Raw genomic sequence first — 23,134 nt, forward strand, 5'->3', positions numbered from 1 at the left:
CCATTTTCTGGGAATCACTGGGACTTGGCGAGAATGTTGTATTAAGGCCAGGTGAGAATTTTAGGAAGAATTTGTCAACTGAATAGAGGAATAATTAGACTAGTGGTTAAGTTGAGGTAGCCAAACCAACCAGCAACCTCTTACAAAATCACAGATGTGAAGTCAGAAAGAGGGAATCAGGGGGACTTGGCAAAGAGTTTTAAGATGTGGTTCAGGATGGAATGTGTGAGAGTTGATGGGTACTTCATTGCATTAGACTATTGGGAGATATCTTGGGATAGCATTAGGAATATAAGAAGATAGGAGGGTTGGAGCAAAGAGAATTGAGTTTCCTTTTGGAAAATGGAGAAGTAGAAACAGAAGAGAATAATGTCACTAAAATCTTGAAAGGAGAATATTAAGAAAATTGGAGATATTGAAAGTGTCAAAGCCCGTAGAGAAGTCTGCAAGGAACAAAATTAAGAATAGCCATTGAATTTTGGTTTTGAGAAATTTTGAGAAATAAATAATTTTCTTTTTTTGTTTGACTATTAAAAATTCAGGATAAATGAAGAAGGATACTATCTGTACATAGAGAAAGTACTGAGAATTAGAAATATGTCTAGAATATTTTCCCATAGATATACCAGTTTGTGTCTAAATGTGGTCATTTTTTGGACAGGTACCTTAGAAGAGGACTAAGGGGGGAAAAAGAAAAAAAAAGAAATGTAAGGGGAAGGAGTTGAATACAATTTGGAAAAGGTTTATGACTCTCTGTTTAGCCATGAAATGGAGGAAAGATATTAGACAGCCTCTCATGGGGGTGCATGGATCAAATGAGTGTTTTAAAGATTAGATTGAACTGATGTTATTTGTGATAATAAGAAAATAATCAGTGTGGAAGAGAGTAAAATATATGTTTTAATCTTTTTTAAGGTTTTTGCAAGACAAATGGGGTTAAGTGGCTTGCCCAAGGCCACAAGCTAGGTAATTATTAAGTGTCTGAGATCAGATTTGAACTCAAAGTACTCCTGACTCCAGAACCATTGCTCTATCCACTGTGCCACCTAGCCTTCCCAAGAGTGAAACTTAATTTAAAAAAATGGAGATACCAGTTGAGGATTTGCCAAGAAAGTTGAGTGGTGGAATGAGATTATTTGTACATATGGTAGCAGGGTGACAAAATAGATTAGAATCCCTGACCTAGAAACAGGAGGACTGGAGTTCAAATTCAACCTCAGATGCTTGACAGGTCATAACTGTGTGACCATGAGAAAGTCACTTAACCCTGCTTGTCTCATATCCAGGGCCATCTCCAGGCTTCTTGATTTATATATAACCACTGGTCTCAGATGGCTTTGAAAGGCTACTGATTTGACAATAATATGTCAAATCCCATTCCATTGCTTGTCATGATATCTCCTCTCTGATGTTGTCTTAGAGAAGAAAGGGAAAAAAAGGACAATGACAACAATTTTCATTTGTAAAGAGATTTTCTTTAGCAATTTTAAGAATAATCTTTTCATCTGTTATGATATTAAAAAGGAGAAGCATGTTTCTGATTTATAGGAGATGAAGTATATAAGATAGTTCGTGAAAACTGCAGTTTTTTAAAAATTCTATTTCATTTTCTTTTTTTAAATTATATGTTATGAAATTTTTTCACCAATCATCTACATGCATGTTTGTGTCAGATGATTTTCTTCCACTGTCCCTTCCCATCTCCCTCCCCTCATCAGTGAACAATCTGGTGAACATTGTATATGTAGATTTGTGTTTAAAATATTTACATATTAGTCATTTTCCATATGAGGAATTATGTTTCTCCTTGTCCTTCATTTTGGAAGAAGACCATGATAGCAGGGAGCATGACAAGCCTGTGAATTGCATTTCAGTGAGGGAGTGAGATGCTAAGTCACCAGCCTCACTTTTTCTTCCAGATTCAACTAGCTCTAAGCTCATGGCTTACCTTGTGAATATTGTGAAAATGTCATGAGAATGCCTGTGTCAAAGTGTGGAAACGTCATAGGTGTTGTGGATATTTGTTTTTAGGATCCAATGGGCTTATATGTGCAACTCTTTATAAAGTAGATAATCCTTAGGGTATAAGTTAGTGCCATTTTGAGCTGATTGGTTCTCTCTATGAAAGATTAAAGTTTGAGGGTTTTTTTGGGGGAGGATAAATATTAAATTAATTTAGGTTCTACCAATGTTGGAAAGGGAAAATAAACATATGCAAATAAGTGTAGTATTTGTGTTTATGTGTTTTGTTTAGTTCTTTCAGAAGAAAATATCAGACTTGAAATGAAGGAGAATGTTGGAAAACGAAGCTTTTCTGTGAAAGAAACTCACAAACAAAACATCATGATTGACACTGCTTGTGACTTCATGAGGAGAGAACTTGACATTACACAAGGGAGAATCCCAAGTGGAGAGAAAGCTCATGATTTTAATCAATGGGGAAATATTTTTTTATTGAAGGACTCTCTTGTTAAACATCAGAGAATCCACACTAGAAAGAAGTCTTATGAATGTAATCAGGGTGGAAAGGCTTTTACTACCAAGAAAAGTCACACTGGAGGGAAATCTTATCAATGTAGTCAATGTGGAAAGACTTTTACAAGCAAGTCATATCTTGCTACACATCTGAGAATCCACAGTGGAGAGAAACCATATGAATGTAATCAGTGTGGAAAGTCTTTTACACAGAAATGCAATCTTACTGCTCATCAGAGCATCCACACTAGAGAGAAACCTTATGAATGTAATCAGTGTGGAAAGTCTTTTCCACAAAGGGCCCGTCTTACTGAACATCAGAGCATTCACACTGGAGAGAAACTTTATGAATGTAATCAATGTGGAAAGGCTTTTTCATTTAAGTCTGGTCTTCGTAGACATAAGAGAAGCCACACTGAAGATAAACCTTATGAATGTAATCAATGTGGAAAAAATTTTACAGAAAGGGCCTGTCTTACTAAACATCAGAGAATCCACACTGGAGAGAAACCTTATGAATGTAATCAATGTGGAAAGTCTTTTACAACCAAGTCATATCTTACTACACATCAGAGGATTCATACTGGAGAGAAACCTTATGAATGTAATCAGTGTGGAAAAGCTTTTTCGTTGAAGGACTCTCTTATTAAACATCAGAGAATCCATAATGGAGAGAAACCTTATGAATGTACTCAGTGTGGAAAGACTTTTACAAGCAGGTCATATTTTCCTATACATCAGAGGATCCACACTGGAGAGAAACCTCATGAATGTAATCAATGTGGAAAGTCTTTTACAAGCAAGTCAACTCTTACTACACATCAGAGGATTCACACTGGAGAGAAACCTTATGAATGTAATCAGTGTGGAAAGGCTTTTTTATTGAAGGGTACTCTTATTATACACCAGAAAATCCACACTGGAAAGAAACCTTATATAGGTAATCAGGGTGAAAAGGCTACCAAGAAAAGTCTTCCTGTACATCAGAAAATTCACACTGGAGGGAAATCTTATGAATGTAGTCAATGTGGAAAGACTTTTACAAGCAAGTCATATCTTACTACACATCAGAGGATCCACACTGGAGAGAAACCTTATGAATGTAATCAGTGTGGAAAGGCTTTTTCATTGAAGAACTCTCTTATTAAACATCAGAGAATCCATACTGGAGAAAAACCTTATGAATGCAATCAGTGTGGGAAGGCTTTTACAAGTAGGTCATATTTTCCTGTACATCAGAGGATCCACACTGGAGAGAAACCTTATGAATGTAATCAATGTGGAAAAGCTTTTACACAAAGATCCCATCTTACTGAACATCAGAAAATCCACACTGGAGAGAAACCTTATGAATGTAATCAATGCGGAAAGACTTTTTCATTGAAGGATACACTTATTAAACATGAGAGAATCCACAGTGGAGAGAAACTCCTTAAATGTAATCAATGTGAAAAGACCTTTATGAGCAAGTCACATCTTACCACACATCAGAGCATCCACACTGTAGAGGTACCTTATGAATGTAATAAATGTGGAAAGGCTTTTTCATTGAAGAAGACTCTTGTAAAACATCAGAGAATCCACACTGGAAAGAAACCTTATGAATGTAATCAATGCGGAAAGGCTTTTACGTGGAAGGAGAGACTTGTTGTACATCAGAGAATCCACACTGGAGAGAAACTTTAGGAATGTGATCTGAGTTTCCTAAACTTTTTATTGTGATAAAGCATAACTTGCTATTCTCAAAAACACGTCTTTGGAATAAGAAAAAAAAACTTAGTGCTATGGCAATTGGAGGAAAACACTTAAGAGAAGAATCCAGAGTTTGCAAAATGGAGTACAATTGTAGGCAAATTAAGGGTAATTTTACATCTCCCACAGGCCACTTATGAGCTCTTTTTCAGCCTACATTGAGACCACTGCAGGTGACCATGAAGAACCTTCTCTTTCATAAGTCTTGCATTCTGTCCCCTGTTTGTTGGGACTTAATGATCATTTCTTTTTTTAGTTTTTTGCAAGGCAAATGGGGTTAGTGGCTTGCCCAAGGTCACACAGCTAGGTAATTATTAAGTGTCTGAGACCGGATTGGAACCCAGGTACTCCTGACTCCAGGGCCGGTGCTTTATCCACTGCACCACCTGGCCGCCCCCTGGGACTTAATGATCATGGTGATGAAGAAGAAATTCCAATAAACTTGAAGCAGAGCAGAACACTTGTGGAAAAAGAAAAGCAGCCACTATTTTATTGGTAAGGGGTTTTGCAATTTCCTTCTAAAATGCTTCCCTTGCATGATCCTTCATAATTTTGTAAAGTCAAAGCAGAGTTCATTGACTCCTAGAGAACGTAGTTTGGGATCCTGGTACAACCAAAGTGACCTTTCCTTTGGCCTGTTCACCTAAAGCTGAAAGCTACTAAGTGAATGAAAACTTTTCTAGGGTCTTTGAAAGAGTTTAAGAAGTTACAGTCTGTTAGGGCATCTAGGTGGTGCGCTAACTACAGCATGGGCCCTGTAGGTAGCAGGACATGGGTTCAAATTTGTCTTCAGACACTTAATTTCCTAGTTGTGCAACCTTGGGCAATTCCATTGCCTTGCCAAAAAGAACTAAGATATAGTCTGTGTTTTTCTAACTCTGGTCAAGTTGGTAGGGAGACGATGCAAACAAGTGAAATGGCAATCTTCAGTCTCCAGAAATTGATAATATTGTAAACTAAGGTGTGAATTTGTCTCTTTATTAAGAAAGGTAGTAAGATATCACTGACTTTTCCTATTCTTATGCTATTTTCATAACCCATTCTGGGGATCTGCTTGTTGTCAGCACTTCCCAACTGGAGTGATCCAGAGGGAGGTCTACTCACTCCTTTCCTAGTTTGAATTCAGCATGACCCTGATCTAAGTTTGATTCTCTTAGTTGAGTTTCAGTAGGTTGCTATTGGATTCTCTCACTGTTTGGCTACTTACAGATTCTCTGTCTTTAAACGTTTTGACCTGCTGGCTCCTCTGGCTCCCCTTTGATTTTGATTGACTAGATGACTTCATGCTAGTTTATGTACAGAGTTGAGGTGGAAACTTTGTCTACATCCTATTCTCGGCCACATTGCTAAAAAGTCTAAGTTTCTGAAGCCTCTTCCTTGTTCAGTACAAAGCTGCTGCCCTCTCTTTCTCATAACCCCTCTTTTCTATACTAGAGCTGTGATCAGATAATAGGTGACAGATTTGTGAGCTGTATTCCATTCCTTCTTCCAGTACTGGTTTGAGGGTCATCTGAGATGTCCTTTTGCTATGGTATTACTTGTTCAGTCATAGAAGTCTTCATATTCCTGGTCATAGAAATGTGCCCCCAATACTCCAGTGGCTGCTAATAGCTCTGCCATTGGATTTCCTTCTTGGCCAGTCTCTATCCCTGTCTACCCAGACTTTGCTGTTTATCACCCTAAAGGTATGATAGGTATAAAAAAAGGGCTAATTGTAATGTTTTTCTTTTCTGATTAGAATTTGCTCTCTTAATTTTTTTTTTTTTTTTTTAGGATTTTGTAAGGCAAATGGGGTTGAGTGGCTTGCCCGAGGCCACACAGCTAGGTAATTATTAAATGTCTGAGACCGAATTTGAATTCAGGTACTCCTGACTCCAGGGCTGGTGCTCTATCCACTGCACCACCTAGCTGCCCACTCTCATACATTTTCTAGAATCTTGTTGAGGTTTTTAGGGTAAGGCTTAGTAAGTCAGTCAGAATGGGTGAGCTGGATAAAAATGTTAAAAATCTACCCAGTTAGGGGCGGCTAGGTGGCGCAGTGGATAAAGCACCAGCCCTAGAGTCAGGACTACCTGGGTTCAAATCCGGTCTCAGACACTTAATAATTACCTAGCTGTGTGGCCTCGGGCAAGCCACTCAACCCCATTTGCCTTACAAAAAAAAAAAAACCTAAAAAAAATCCACCTAGTTATTTTGAATCTATCTTTGAACAGCTGTTTTTTGGGCTTTTGCTAATCTCTAGGTTTAGGAAAAATCACTTTAATGAGACGCCAGTGGAAAGACTTCCTTTTGAGCACAGAAATTGGAATTGATCAGGAAATAATGATAAAAATCTCACATATTGAATTGCTTTGGGAAAAGAGCTATTTGAAAAAAAAAAAGCCCTATTCTAAAATAACTCCCCACATATTAAAGTGATCTTGCCTGAAGCCCTTGTTGGTCATGAAATCAGCACCCTGAGAGAGACAGTTTATTACTTACTACCTTCTTCCAGAACATCCACTTCACTTAACCCAGGGTCAAGAAGGTCAGGGAAAGAATGCCAGCTTGTCAGGATTCACAAATTCCTGGCTGTTTTGTTCTCTGAATCCCAGACCAGAGCCTTCCTGAGAAAAGGATCTCTAGGAGTTCTGAACATTTTTCTCCTGGAATTCTGCATCCAGTTGAGTATATTTTTCCATTTTTCCTTTCCCTTTCCTTTTCTTTCTTAGCTATTTCCAGGGTCACATCAGATAGCTCTATTTCTTTCTGGTTCTTTTCTTTGGAAAGTTTCTTTTTTGTTGTTGCTGCTTCCTGTACTATATTGTGAACCTCTGTCCATATTCTTCAGGAAAATCTGATCAGGTAGATCTTGTTACTCTTAGACTTCTTGTCTCTTCCTTAAGGATATGATTTCTCTCTCATCACACTCAATTTGGACCAATGTACAACATGGAAACAAAGTAAAGACTGACAGATTGCTTTCTGTGGGGGGGTGAGGGGAGGGAAGTAAGATTGGGGGGAAAATTATAAAACTTAAATAATACCTTTAATAAAAAAATTAAAAAACAAAGAAAATTTGATCAATTAAATGTCTCCATCACAATCATATGCTTATTTATAAGGCATTTTGTTTAGGTGATACATAGGTGGCGTTACAGTTTCTCCAATTTATAGAACACTGTCATGGAAAAATCCTGGCAATAACATCTTTGGAACATAAAATATCATTTTGTGAATTTATTTAATATCATTCTCTCAATTGTCAGTTGACCATATGAATTCTGTTCAAGAAAGGAGTCCCTGGGCGGCTTGGTGGTGCAGTGGATAGAAGACCCACCCTGGAGTCAGGAGTACTTGGGTTCAAATCAGGCCTCAGACACTTAATAATTACCTAGCTGTGTGGCCTTGGGCAAGCCACTCAACCTCATTGCCTTGCAAAAACCTAGAAAACAAAAGAAAAAGAAAGGAGTCCCACTTTCAATCAAAGCCAGTGGCTTTGAAACTAAGGTGGGTCAGAGGTTTAGCATTCCTCCATAATCTTCCAGTTCAGTTTTGTAATTTTTATCATCATTGGTCAATCAGACTAATCATTTCTATTTGAGAAATAAACTTCATAACAGCACCAGTCCCTTGGATACTGAAAGATCTTAGGTTTTAAAAACTCCTTCCCCAGGGATCAAAAGCTTTTAAGACCATTTTCAAAGAGAAGATACCAAAGACTCTATTAAGTCTCCAAAGGATGTCACCTAGAAGAAAATTTTTAGTCTTTTATATTTCCCTGAAACAGTAAGTTATCATTTTTTGTTTTAAAACAAAGCATGGGGGCGGCTAGGTGGTATAGTGGATAAAGTACCGGCCCTGGAGTCAGGAGTACCTGGGTTCCAATCCGGTCTCAGACACTTAATAATTACCTAGCTGTGTGGCCTTGGGCAAGCCACTTAACTCCGTTTGCCTTGCAAAAACCTAAAAAAAAAAACAAAACCAAAAAAAAAAGCATGGGGACAGTGAGTTCAAATTCTGCCTCAAACCTGTTCTGATTTCCTAGCTATATGACCTTTAGCAAGGCATTTAACCCCATTGTAAGTTTGTGAAGTCAGGTAAAATGGGTCCTTGATTAGACACCCAGAATTCTGTCTACTGCAACAAGAGATGTATTCTGTGTTTTACACAGAATACACTGAAAATACTCACACCTATTTGATATGGAAAATCAAAGAGAATTGGACAAGCTCCCTTGATTAGAGATTGGAATTCATTATTTTAGTCTCTTTAACTTTGTCAAAATTAAATATTAGTTACTATTAAAAACTTTATTTTTTTATTCTCATTATACATATATGAAATGATAAATATACTTGAAGATCAATTACATATTAAAATTTTTAAGCATTTATTTCCAAGATGAGAATTTCTTCAGAAATGACACTTTTATCTATACTAGCAAAGTGGCAGCATTCTGTGTATCTGCTGACTGACTAACCCAGGTTGCTAGTCAACTCCTTTAAGAATCTGCCAGATAGAATGATAAGTTTAGGATCCATTCACACGAGAAAACCTGTCACCCACCAGTGGCAGTGTTAGGTCTGCTTTGGTAGGATGGTTATGTTGGTCCATTATGGTTTCATGAGGGTCTCCACTGTGCCTTTCTGAGGACCACAGTTTCCAAAGTGTTAGTTTTCTCTGCTGCAGGAATTGAAACCCAAGGAATATCTTGGTCTGGTGATTATATTTTTTGAGGCAGTGTTATTCAAAGGAAGTCTGGAATCAGGCCACGACTCTAAAGCTCTGTTAAACCAACAGTGAGGTCGATAATTTCCATCTGAATGAACAATCTTTATGGAAGTTTGAAATCACTGTGAACAAGATTGAAAAACAGAACTTATCAATTCTTACATTGCATTTATACAATTCATTTTGTGCAATCACTGATCGTGATGGTGTGAAATCTGCAGGAAAAAGCCTACTTTGGCTCTGTGTCATCCCTTGTCCTTCCAGTGTTGTCCATGGCTTCCACAAAACTTACCCCAAATTCCCATTTTTATTTTTTATGCCAACCCTGCTGTATTGAAATCTTGATAGGGAAATGTTAGTTCTGATTTGGTAGAATGGTTGTATTGGTCCATGATGGTTTTATAAGGATCTTGGATCTCTGTGTGAAAACCATGGTTTTCAAAGAGCTTGTTCTCTCTGCTGCAGGAATGCAAAGCCAAGTGGCATCTTGGCCTTTTGATTTCAACATTATGGCAGTATAATGACACATGGAGACTGAAATGGAGGATTTCAAAACATTGGGACACGAATCATCAGTCTTCACAAAAGTTTGATAACAATTTGAGTGAAATTGAAAAACGTACTTATAGTTTCTTATATTGCACTTATAAGCATTTGGAGTTTTATATAATCATTGCTTGATCTCCCAAAGCAACATAGACCTGATTATGACAGCTTGGAATCTCCACAAAAACCCTGCTATGGTTAAAATATCACATGTTTGTTATCCCAGAGGATAAATATCCTTGACATTGAATTAGGCCATTGTTTACTGTTAAAGAGGCCATTTAAAAAATTTTAGCTCATAGCCTTTGGACCATGATCTCTATCATTCAAAGGCTGTGAACCTCTAAGAAGGGGTGGAAGAGGAACAAGAGTGAGTCATGTTGTCAACTTCCTTTCAAAATGATGGTGAACTCAAATAAGTATAAGATCGTTTTCAGACATGAGATGGCATTTCCTTTTTTTGGCATGTACTTTTAAAAATTCTTTTTTGTTTTGATGAATCTTATTTTAGTGAGCAGAGTCATTTAAAGATAACTTTTTTTTAGGTTTTTTTGCAAGGCAAATGGGGTTAAGTGGCTTGCCCAAGGCCACACAGCTAGGTAATTATTGTCTGAGACCGGATTTGAACCTAGGTACTCCTGACTCCAGGGCCAGTGCTTTATCACTGCACCACCTAGCCGCCTCTAAAGATAACTTTTAAAAAATTAAGTATTGTCTAGCTTCCTGTTTTGTGATTTTAATGAGGTTCGGATTTGTTCCTGCAAATGATGCTCTCACTCAGTTAAAAATGAAAGTATTTTAATTATACAATACAAGGAATAGATTGCTTACAGTAGCATCCAATACAGCAGATAATACATAAAAGACAAAGGATTATTAATACTATAATCAAAATGGAAGAGAAAGATAAAGAAAACATCACCAATTCAGGGAGCACTAACTCTTGAGATGTCAGGTCGGGGAACCCCAGTTTTCATTGACCCTCGAGGTCCGAATGGGAGACCACGTACCCCAGGCAGGACGTCTCCTCCATGGGTGAGATTCCAAAGAGGAGAGGAGGCTTACAACTTTTATACCTTTGAGGACAAAGAAGGCTCAGAGCCATTTAAGTTGAATGGGATCCAATTCCCTTTTGGCTTCAGGTATAGATTGAATCAATATGTTATTTTTTAAGGAAATGCCATTATGGGGCTGTAAGGTTTATTTTTTATTAAATATCAGTATTGGGAGAATAGCCAGTTCCTCCCAATCCTGTTTTATCTTTCCCAGGGATGGCTAGTTCCTGGGATGTCAGAAATACAGCCAAATCACATAAGGCATACTCCAAATGGTGAGTTCATATACCGGTCATTGCCTCAATTATGGCCTTCATACATATTGAAGAGGCCTTACACTAATAATTTGGTAATTATTAATTAGGATTTAGGGATTATAAATTCACTTCCCTAAAGGTAATGTATGAGAATCAAATCTCATGCTCTGGTAAATACAAAAATCACCGTTGGCAATCTTCATGGGACCTCTGGTACAGCAGTAGCAACAAAATAAGATGGGGATCACTAGACAAATTGTATTATGTTTACAGGTAGGATAGGTCATGAAATAATTTGAATACTTACCATATAAGCACCAAATGGTTACAATGTCTAAGAATAAAAAATTCAATGAAAGGGTAAGAGAAATGGAAAGACTGAAATTGTGAACTGTCTAGTACCATGGACAAAACAAATCCAGTCTCTTTTGTCTATATTGTTTGTATTCTATTCTCAGTTTCTATGTTTTTGGTCAAGTCACTCAATCTAAGTTTATGGCCTGAGAGAGGAATGTGATGAAAATGATAGCCCTGTGATTGTGTTCTTACAGTTTCTGGGTTTGTCTTAGGAATTGATTGTTGTCTGCAGTAACTTTAAGTGGAATTTGCCTTTCTATTTCTTGCTCTTGGGCCTTGTTGTTCATATATGGAAATACTGATGGTTTATGAACTACTACTACTTTGCTGCATACCAAACCCCTCTCACACAAATAAAGTCAGATCTAAACAATTGGAAAAATGTCAGTTAACTTATGGTTAGGTCAAGCTGAAGACAATTTTACCCAAATTAAATTACTTATTCAGACCAATAGCAATCAAACTACAAATTAACAATATAATCAAGCTAGCAAAAATCACAACAAAATTCGTTTGGACCAACTAAACATGAAGGATAACAAGGGGGCTGATGAAAAAAAATGTAAAGGAAGGTGGCCTTCTTCTACCAGTCAAAACAGCAGTTGTCAGAGCTACCTGGTACTGGTTAAGAAATAGAGGGGACTGAGTGGCTAGGTGGCACAGTGGATAAAGCACCGGCCCTGGAGTCAGGAGTACTTGGGTTCAAATCCGGTCTCAGACACTTAATAATTACCTAGCTGTGTGGCCTTGGGCAAGCCACTTAACCCCGTTTGCCTTGCAAAAACCTAAAAAAAAAAATAGAGGGGCTAGATCAATGGAATAGGATAGATTCAAAATAAACAACAGGAACTGACTCCAATAATCTGGACAACAAACCCAAAGATTAGCTTCTCACTATTTGACAAAATTGTTGGGAAAACCAGAAAATTGTATGGCAAAAACTAGGCAGAGACCCACATCTCACACCTTATACCAAAATAAGGTCAAAATGGGTACTGGATTTAGACATAAAGGGGGATACCATAGACCAATTAACAGGTCAAAAAGCACTCTGTAAAATGATGGGGGGTGGGGGGGGGGAAGAATTTTATGACCAAGCAAGAAATAGAGTATGCTATAAATTGCAAAATGAATGATTTTGACTATTTCAAATTAAAAAGGATTTCACTAATAAAACCAATGCTGTTAAAATTAGAAACAAACCTGGATAACAATTTTCATAGCTTGGAATTCTCGTAAAGTTCTCTTTTTTATTTTTTATTTATTTTTTTTAGGTTTTTGCAAGGCAAATGGGGTTAAGTGGCTTGCCCAAGGCCACACAGCTAGGTAATTAAGTGTCTGAGACTGGATTTGAACCCAGGTACTCCTGACTCCAGGGCCGGTGCTTTATCCATTGCGCCACCTAGCCACCCCCCCCCCCTTTCTAAAATACATAGAGAATTGCACCAAATTTCTAAGGTTAAAAATCATTCCCCAGCTGATAAATGGTCGAAGTTCATAAAGTTTTCAAGTGAAGAAATTAAAGCTTTATGTAATTATATGAAAAAATGCTCCAAATCATCACTGATCAGAGAAATGCAAATTAAAGTAACTGAGATTCCACTTCATACTCTTAGATTGGCTAAGATGACAAAAAAGCAACAATGACCAATGTTGGAGAAGTTGTGGGAGTTTGGGGTTCGGAATGTACTGTTGGAGCTGTGAACAGATCCAACTATTCTGGAAAGCAATATGGAATTATCCCCAAAGAAGAAAAGTCCCAGGTGTTACAAAATATCCATAGCAGGTCTTTTTATAATGGTAGAGAATTGGAAATTCAAGGACTCCCCATCAATTGGTGAGTGCTTGAATAAGTTATGGTATATGAATGTTATGGATCACTATTAGTCTATAAAAAAAAATATCTTCCCCTATTTTTTTTTAGGTTTTTGCTAGACAGTGGGGTTAAGTGGCTTGCCCAAGGCCACACAGCTAGGTAATTATTAAGTGTCTAAGACCAGGTTTGAACCCAGCTACTCCTGACTCCAGGGCCAGTGCTTTATCCACTGCGCCACCTAGCCACCCCAAAAATAAAATATTAATTGATAATTTAATCAAAAACAAAAGAAAGAAAATGATAACCCAGCCTTTGTCTCAGGTTTCTGGTCAGGGTCCAGGGAGAGCTTGTTCTAAACTCTTTGTAAATGAAATCGTTATTGGAAAGTGAAATACCAATATTTAAAAAGAAAGTAAATGAGTTTTTGTATTGCAGTTAGAAGGAAAGTGTCAGTGTGGGTCTATGTGTTTTTAGGTGTAACTATTTGTGTGTGTGTGTGTGTGTTTGTGTGTGTGTGTAGTATCAAGTCTTTGTATGCTTTGTAATTTGTTTTAGAAAGATGAGACTTAAAGTGAAAGAAAAAACTAGAGGGCTATGCTTTTTTTGTGAAAGGAACTCCTCATCATCCTCACCCCCCCCCAACCACCACCATCTTCCAGTGAAGAAGGAAATGGGAGAGATTGCCAAAAAGGTTCTTATAAACAATATTTCAAGTGAGAAAACTTCCAGTTTTGCTTGTGGATTGTTTCTGAGTAAAACAGTACTCCCATAAGGTGATCTGCTCATTCTAGATCTTGCCATATATTAGCTAATTGCATTTGAGCCCACAGAATCATTCACTCTACTTGCTCTGAAGACTGAAAGTGATGGATTGGGGGAACTTTCCATTAAGTCCCTACTGTGTGGACAAATCTTTGAGTATTAGTAACTGTCCATAGGGTTACCAGGTTGATTTCAATAAGCAGAAGGGGACAAATTAGGTAATGATTTCTTTGATAGGAATTTTTCTCACTTCTTTAGCTCTAACCCTGCTGTCTGAAAATACTTCAGACCTCCCACTGAGCTGCTTCTTCCAGGATCAAAAGAGATTTAGATCCTTTGCCTTTGAGCACATGCAAAAATCTACCTGACGTCAAGGGAAAAGGGAAAATACTCAGGAATGACCTCCTTGGAACCAGAGGATTCTCTCTTCTGTTTGTTTTGAAGACATAAGAAACCCAATCCCAATTCTCCTTTGATCTCTTGAAACACAGCAGAAGAAAATTCTTCATTTAACAGTAGACACAGTAGCAAAGTGAAAATAGTCTCTTCAAAAAGCCCTTAAGGGTATGTCAAGGCAGGTCCAGACACTTTTCAATACCCAAAACCTTTGAAGGACCAGTGCTTCCTGCTTTAACACAAGTTTAGAGGGAGAAAATGAGATGTAAAGGGACCTGTGCATGGGGATGCTCAAGTGTGTAAAAGATTGAGAAGTGGGGGGGGAACAGGGCAGTGGTTATAGGGCAGCTACCTTGCCACTTGGCTCCCTCTCTTAATGAATCACAAGTAGAGGCAGAAGCAGCTAACAAGCATTAGGGAGGGAGATAAGCAATCCACTATCAACAGGGGGTTAGTAACTCCTATTTTTTCTGCAGTTCTCTGTAGGAGAAGAAATTCCAAAAGCATATTTAGAGCCAGTGTAAAAGTTAACAAAGATCTTTTATCCAAGTAACAGACACCAGGAAGGGCCACTGGGTCACTAACTAAAGATAGATGGGCTAAGCTTCTATTCCTTTAAAGGCAGATACCAGTGTTTCAGTTCTGGACCACATAGAAAAGTGCTGGGTCTTATCCAATGGGATGTCAGAAAGGACCAGTCTGACAACTTCAACCTAGGGGGCTACCTGTGTCAGTCAATTTCATAAACCAAGGCTAAGACAGTCACAATTTTTTTTTATGTTTTTTTTTGCAAGGCAAATGGAGTTAAGTGGCTTGTCCAAGGCCACACAGCTAGGTAATTGTTAAGTGTCTGAGGCTGGATTTGAACTCGGGTACTCCTGACTCCAGGGCCAGTGCTCTATCCACTGCGCCACCTAGCTGCCCCTTAGATAGTCACAATTTAAAAAATTAGAACATTTGCTGTGAGTATTCTCAGATAAAACTAAATTGAATTTAAGATGTGTAAGGATTTGGATGGACAAAATGTTTATTTTTCCTTTAGCAATAAAGCAATTGCAGTGAGTAAGGCCTTAGATAAGTCTTTGTTCCCCTAAGACTAAGTTCTCAGCTTTTTCACCTAACAAAGCAGCTTCAGTGCTTGCCCAGAAACATCTCACTGGAAGGAAGCCCTGAGATCCAGTTAACCTGCAGAGTAGGCAACAGGATAGAGGGCAAAGCCAAAGTGCTGATCCAGGACTTCAGAGCCTATGCCCTTACAGTGATGATCAATAGTCCAATGTGGGGGGCAGCTAAATACTGGTCCAAGAGTCAGGAGAACCTGAGTTCAAATCTGATCTCAGACCTTTAATAATTACCTTAGCTGTGTGACCTTGGGCAGGTCACTTAATTCCCACTGGCTTCCAAAAAAACAAAATAGAAACAATAACCCAATATTTGCATTAATCTGGTTGATTGAAGGGAGAAGCAGAAACTAGGCTTGCAGAATGACGTATGAAAGTTTTTATTCCATTTCATTGGATCCAGTGAATCTTTGATAAGAGTTTAAAAAGGGTGAGCAACTTCCCTCTCCTTGAGGAGCCAGCTGCACCATGGACATCTTGATTCTGCTATTTTATTGTAAGTTTGGGCCTATTCAAAAGGACCTGGATCCATCTAGGGGAGAATAATCATTATACTTCTTATAAAATAGGTCTGAGGTATTCTATCCATGGCTGACAAAATTGAAATTTCACAAGGGAGGCATTGTGTCCTTTCTCTGAGAAAGCTGGAAAATTTCTCATAGGACAGTGATGGGTGAAGGAATTCATCGATTATTAATGTAATATTGAGAATGAGAGGGGCCTATTCTGAGTGTCCTGGTGTCGAAGTTAAGAAACTGGAGAGGACAACTTGACATAAATTTGTGGGAGCCTGGTCCGTTTGGATTGTGAGGCCTCTATCCAAATTGGAGAGTTGGAGTTTGTCCAAGTGAAAAATCCACTGAACACATCAATAAAAATATAACATTTGGAATCAGCTGGCAGAGGTGAAAATGGTTGCTGGAACAGGAACCAAAGAATGATGGGATAAGCCTTAAGCAATCCCTAGATTTGTCTGTAAACTTGACTGTCTTCAGATTTGTTCTAGGGAGACTCAATTTCACAATCAAGTTGATACTGGGATGCAAACTCTGCCCCATCTCTAGGGACTGTGGAGATTGATACATGAAGGGAAAGTCAATTAGTCCTGGTCAGCAGGTTTTGGTGGGGTCAGCAGATTTAAACAACATCTCTTAAACTTCTTTAGTTCCCAGACGATAGAATTGACTGAAACAAATTGTGGAGGTCGAGTCCTCTTAGAGAGGCAGGAAGGCTGGCTTCCATCCTCAATCAGTGGGATATCCCCTGATTCCCATCCCATTGACCCTACCTGTCCCACCTTTACATAGCTTTCCATCAACTGTAGCCCCAGATATGTGGGACAAGGTGGCTCCTTCCTTCCCACCCCAGCTCCCTCCCTTTCTCTCACAATAATATCCTCCCCTCTTGAGAAAAAGAATTACAGAGAAAGAAACACAGAGACACTGAGACAGAGAGCATACTCTCATTGAAAGAGAGAGAAAGACAGAGAAATAAGGACAAAACTACCACTACCACTACCACAGAGGAGAACATGGGGAAAGCCCTACCTATGGAGTTGTCTGGAGGACTCAGATGTGAATTGTGCTGCTTCCTAGTTGTAGGAAGAAGTTATTTGAGAATTTGAAAAAAGAACAGAGGGGTGGCTAGGTGGTACAGTGGATAGAGCACTGACCCTGGAGTCAGGAGTACCTGAGTTCAAACCTGGCCTCAGACACATAATAATTACCTAGCTGTGTGGCCTTGGGCAAGCCACTTAACCCCACTGCCTTGCAAAAAAAAATCTAAAAAAAAGAAAAGAATTTGAAAATCTAAGTGTCTCATTTTCCACATCTGTTCACAATCTCAGGGTTTACAGAGTTTACAATCCCATCTACCTCTAGCTCTAGGATCTTATGGTAGGAGCATGAAGGTCATTGAGTAGGGGTGGAGCCCTGCTCTGCATCACTCATTGTTCAATAGCTATTGGGACTTTGACCTAAATCTCTTACTCTGAGCCCACACCATCCCACATGTTCTGCAAAAGATCTTGCTTTAGAGAGTCATGTTTGAGGGCAACAGAGATAATCCTCCCTTGTACCTCTTTCTCTCTCTGTCTCTGTCTCCCAAGTAGAAATGTCTGGATAATAAATTAAATATATGTTTTTTGTCCTTCATTCTTATTTTATTATTCCTTTTTTAAAACATTTTTTAAATTTTAATTTACATTTTGTATTTATGCATTACTAAAATAGTCTTGGAGTAAGAGTAAACATAATTCCCCCTCCTCCACCAAAATAAAAAAACCTCATGAGAGATAAAGTGAAAGAAAGAAAAAAATGTGCTTCAGTCTGTGTTCTGATACCATCAGCTCTGTCTCTGTGGTGGATGGCATTCTTTATCAGAAATCCATCAGAGAAGATACTTCCACAATTGATGTTGCCGATTGTAATTCCCTCCATTCTTTTCTCCCCACTACTCTCCTTTCATTCTCTCTCATCAAAAATGTTTTGTGGGACAACTCAGTGGCACAGTGGACAGAGCTCTGACCCTGAGGCTAAGAGGCCAAGTTTACATTCCAGTTCAGAGGCTCAGCACCCACCCATTCCACTGGTCCTGGACAATCCATCCAATCCCACCACCCTGATCCTCTCCCATAATCTACCCTATCCTCTATCCTCTATCCTCTACCTCCCCCCTCCCTTCACCCATCCACTTTCTCTCCTTTTTCTTCTAAACTTCTATGCCCTATTAATTGTATATGTTGTTTCTTTTCTGAGTCATTTCTGATGAGAATGAAGGCTCCCTCAATTCCCCCCTTCCCCCCTTCCATACCTTGCAAAAGCTATTTCTTGTCTCTTGTACATGAAATATCTTAGTCTATTTTACCTCTCCTTTCCTTTCTCCCAGGACATTACCTTTTTACCCATTGACTCCATTTAAAAATATATTACCTTTAAATTAGGCTCCCTCCTATGTCTTGACTGTAAATGCTCCTTCTAACTACTCTAATAAATGAGGTCATATGAGAATTATCTGTGTCATCTTCCCATGCAAGTATACATGCAGTTAATCATCATTAAATTCCTCATTGTTTACCCTTTTCATTCACCCTCTCTATGCTTCTCCTGAGTCCTCTACTTGAAGATCAATGTTTCTGTTCAGCTCTGGTCATTTCAACAGGAACATTTGAAATTCCCTTGTTTCATTGAAAGTCCATCTTTTCTCCTAGAAGAGGATGTTCAGTGTTGCTGGGTGGTTGATTCTCAGTTGCATTCCAAGATCTTTTGCCTTCCAGAATATTATATTTCAAGCCCTACCAGACATTAATGTAGATGCTGCTAAGTCCTTGGTAATTCTGACTGCACCACCATAATATTTGAATTATTTTGTTCTGGCTGCTTGTAGTATTTTCTCTTTGACTTGGGTGTCCTGGAACTTGGCTATAATATTCCTAGGGGTTATGGTTTTTTGGATCTCTTTCAGTAGGAGATTGGTGGATTCTCTTAATTTCTAGTTTGTCCTCTGCTTCTAGGATATCAGGCCAATTTTATCGTAGAAATTCTTTAAAAATGAAGTCAAAGCTCTTTTCCTGATAATGTCTTTCAGGGAGCCCAATGTTTAAATTATATCTTCTGGATCTGTTTTCCAGATCTGTTCTTTTTTTCATTTATTTATTTATTTTTAGGTTTTTGTAAGGCAATGAGGTTAAGTGGCTTGCCCAAGGCCACACAGCTAGGTAATTATTGTCTGAGGCTGGATTTGAACTCAGTTACTCCTAACTCCAGGGCCAGTGCTCTATCCACTGTGCCACCTAGACACCCCTTTGTTCTTTTTTCAATGAGATATTTCATGTTTTCTTATAGTTTTTTCATTCTTTTTATATCTTTTTTTGTGCTTTGATTCCTCCCAAAGTCATCAGCTTCCTTTAGCTCCATTCTACATTTGAAGGATTTGTTTTTTTTCAGAGAACTTTCTTATCTCCTTTTCCATCTGGCCAATTCTGCTATTTAAGGTATTTTTCTCCTCATTAACTTTTTGAACTGTTTTTTCCATTTGACCTGAACTAGTTTTTAATATAGTATTTTCTTCAGCACTTTTTGGATCTCCTTGACTAAGCATGTTTTTCCTGTATCTTCCTCATTTAACTTCCCAATTTTTCATCTACCTCCCTTATTCAATTTTCAAAATCTTTTTTTGAGCTCTGAAATAGCCTGAGAGTAACTTCTATATTTCTTGTAGAATTGATATGCAGAAGCTGAAACCTTCTCATCTTCTGATTGTGTTATTTGGTCCTCCATGGGACCAAAGTAATTGTCTATGGTTAAGTTCCCTTTTTCTCTGTTAACTGATTTCCCCAGCCTGTGCCTGGTTTGGGGTGCTTCCTGAGATTTTGAGTATTATTGAGTTAAGGAAATGTCTTTAGTTCATTCAAAATCTCATGAGAAACTCTGACTGCTTTCCTGCCTGTGCTTTGGTCTGTGCATGGCTATAGGGGGCCCCCAGACTGAGACCAGGGTCTGAATATGGACATAACACAAAGTCCTGTCCCAGGGCCAGAGGAGAGTCCTTGACAGTCCTCCCCACCCCCTAACCTTCTGTGGGCTGAGCACTCTGGGAGCAGTTGCTGGGTGACTCTGTGCTCCTGCTTCTGTTTTCTGTGATCTGGGCTGCACTGAGGGCCATAGCTTCCGGTGGCTGTGGCTGCATTGAGGGCCATGTTGGCTCCCACTCATTTCTGGCAGAGGTTTCCCAGCTGATATTCCAAGTTGTGTTTGGCAATCTCTGAGTTGCCAGGTTGGGAAACTGCTTCTACTGCCAGGATCTGGAGCTCTCTGTAACACAGGCATCTAGGTGCCCAGTGGGCTGTTCCCAGAAGACTGGAGCTTCTTATTTCTGGGCTGCTGCCCCCTCCATCCCTGTGGAACAGAGCTTTCTCATGATTTTCCAGGTTATCTTGGGCTGGAGAATTCCCTCACTGGATCTTTCTGTGGGTTCTCTCGAAAATTTAGTTAGAATCATAATTTTAAGGTTTTGGAATATTTTTGAGAGAGCTTCAAGGAAAGGGTGTTCTTATACCACCATCGTCATTCTACCTCTTTAAATATAATTTAAATGAAGTCGTTTCCCATGAAATAGAATCAACAAAGTAGGGGACAACATCGCTATTAACATTTTTTTACTTTTGACATTCAAGTAACCTCGAAATGGTTGGTCCCTAGCAACACCTGATCTAATGACCTACAGACCAATTTTCTTCTATTTTTGATTAGGGCAGTCCCTAAGTCCCTTCTCACTCTAAGGGACCCCCACCTAACAGGATCTTTGTGAGGATTAAAGGAGGCCAATTAAGTCAAATGTATTGCAAAGGTAAAAGTTGGATATAAATATTAACTATTAATATAGTGGGAAGTTTATAGTTGAATGTAGAGGAATGGACTTTGTGACTGGTCAGCCAATTGACTAGTTGACTGTTCTTGAAAATTGTCACAAGAAGAGTTGATGGAAGTCCAAGTAGATGGTATATGACCCCATGATGATTTAGGTCTCCTCACTGGGTGAGTACCTTTGATGTTACCTAATTGGTCAGATGGAAAAGGAGATAAGAAAACTCTCTGAGGAAAACAAATCCTTCAAAGAATGGAACTGAAGAAGGTTGCTGATTTTGCAAGAAATCAGGACACAATACTTCAAAACCAAAAGAATGAAAAATTAGAAGAAAATATGAAACATGTCATTGAAAAACCAACAGATATGGAAAACAGATTTAGGAAAGATAATTTAAAAATTATTGGAATACCTGAAAGTTATGATCAGGAAAAGTGCCTTGACATCATTTTCAAAGATTTACTACAGGAAAATTGCCCTGATATCCTAAAAGCAGAGGGCAAAATAGAAAAGGAGGGAATCCACTGATCTCCCGGAGAAAGAGATCCAAAAAAACAACCCCCAGGGATATTATAGCCAAGTTCCAGAACTCCCAAGTCAAAGAGAAAATATTACAAGCATCCAGAAGGACACAATTCAAATATCGTTGAGCTGCAGTCAGGATCACACAAGACTTAGCAACAACTACATTAAAAACTCATAGGGCTTGGAATATAATATACCGGAAGGCAAAAGAGCTTAGAATGCAACCAAGAATCAAGTACTCATCAAAACTGAATGTCCTCTTCCAGGGAAAAAGATGGACTTTCAATGAACCAGGGGAATTTCAAATGTTCCTGTTGGAATGGCCAGAGCTGAACAGAAGGTTTGATCTTCAAATACAGGACTCAGGTGAAGCATAGAGATTGGAGGAGAAGGGGAAAATATGAAGCACTTAATGATAATGAACTGCATGTATCCCTGTATAGAAAAGTGACACTGATAATACTCATAAGAAGCTTCTCATTTAATAGAACAGGTAGAAGTTGTTTTTATAGATGGAGCACAAGAGAAAGCTGAATTTGAAGATATAATGTGGTGTAAAAATGGAGTCAATAGATAAAAGGGAAATGTAATGAGAGAAAGAAAAAGGAGAGGAGGAATAGGCTAAGATATTTTATATAATAAGATTTTTCTTTATTACAATGAGCTATCACAATGATATGGAATGGGGAAGGCAAGGGGGAATGAGGGAATCTTTGCTGTCATCAGAGGTGGCTAGGAGAGGAAACAGCATATAGACTCAATGGGGTATAGGCATCTGGAGTAAGAAGGGGGGACAGGGGGAAGGGTTGGGGATGTGAATGAAGGAGGAGAGGATGGACCATGGGGGAAGTGTGGTCAGATATAACACATTTTCTTTTTTACTTCTTGCAAGGGGCTGGGATTGAATGGCCTGTCCGGGACCATAGGGCCAGGTGGATTCTGGGCCTAAGGGGTGGTATGTGGGATTGGGGCCTCTTGGCCCCAGGGCCGGGGATCTGTCTGCTGCGCCACTCAGCTACCCTACAGCAGAGACAGAGTGAAAGGACAGAGAAAATATAGTACATGGTAGTGGAGAAGTACAAATCGAAGGAGTTGCGATCAGCAATGGCAACAGTGGAAAAATATGGAAGTAACTTTTGTGATGGACTTATCAGAAAGAATGTGATCCACCCACGACAGAGCTGGTGGTGTTGGAACACACACATACAAAAAAATTGACTGAGGCCAAACTATTCACCCTGTTATTTTACTATTATAAGAAGCCCCGCCCCCATTCCTTGTTTATGTTCCCTTCTCTTCTCCGTTCTCCATGATTCTATCCTGCCAGAGTGTTTCCCTCTCCCTCCCATGTTTAGAAAAAGGACTAAGAGAGAGTTACTTCAGGAAGAATTAATAAAGTAAGTGTTAAAAGGGACTTTATTTTGAAGTTAAAGAAACAGGAAAGAGCCAATATTTACCAAATATGCAAATGAAGAAATCAAAGAAAGGAATGCTATTTTGATTTGAAAAAGTTATGGGAAAATAAAGTTTCAGAAAGACAAAACAGTCAGGTTAATCCTAAAGTATATAATGTGGTTACCAAGATATGCCAGTGTAGGGGAAACTAAATAGTTAATCTTTTTCCAGAATGCTATGGCATCATTAGAGCTTCAGGAGTTTATCAATATAGAGTCAGATATTGTTAGTTAATACGGAAAATTATGGGACATGTAAGGGTTTAAGAATAGAAGACCCCCTCCCCCCGAAAGGATCTAGGGCAGTCTCTCTATAAAAGTTATTCAGTTTACTCTATTTGAAGAAGGGGGCAGGAAATACTCTAATTAGGCTAAGAGAATTTTGAATGACTGTTTACCTTCTCCAGGATTTTAGCAGTTATAATCCAGAAATGTTAAATATTAAAACCTTGGAATGGAAAATGTATTGTGAAAAGTGGAATCATATTTGTGGTTTATATAGCTGCATAAGCTATGTGATTCTAGTTCAGAATAGTATGAA

General features: G+C 38.7%; 1 protein-coding gene across 1 annotated transcript in view; it reads left to right on the forward strand.

Annotated features, from left to right (window-relative positions):
* LOC141499678 (uncharacterized) overlaps window positions 1-23,134 on the forward strand; it is a 62,193-nt gene that overhangs the window by 18,214 nt on the left and 20,845 nt on the right. Inside the window, exons 5-6 of the mRNA XM_074202326.1 lie at window positions 2,255-4,158; window positions 4,538-4,722. Of these exons, the coding sequence (XP_074058427.1) occupies window positions 2,255-4,158; window positions 4,538-4,722 (2,089 nt within the window). The remainder of the gene's footprint in view (window positions 1-2,254; window positions 4,159-4,537; window positions 4,723-23,134) is intronic.

Source organism: Macrotis lagotis, chromosome X (assembly GCF_037893015.1).
Source record: "Macrotis lagotis isolate mMagLag1 chromosome X, bilby.v1.9.chrom.fasta, whole genome shotgun sequence".
In the NCBI taxonomy this organism is placed as follows: domain Eukaryota; kingdom Metazoa; phylum Chordata; class Mammalia; order Peramelemorphia; family Peramelidae; genus Macrotis; species Macrotis lagotis.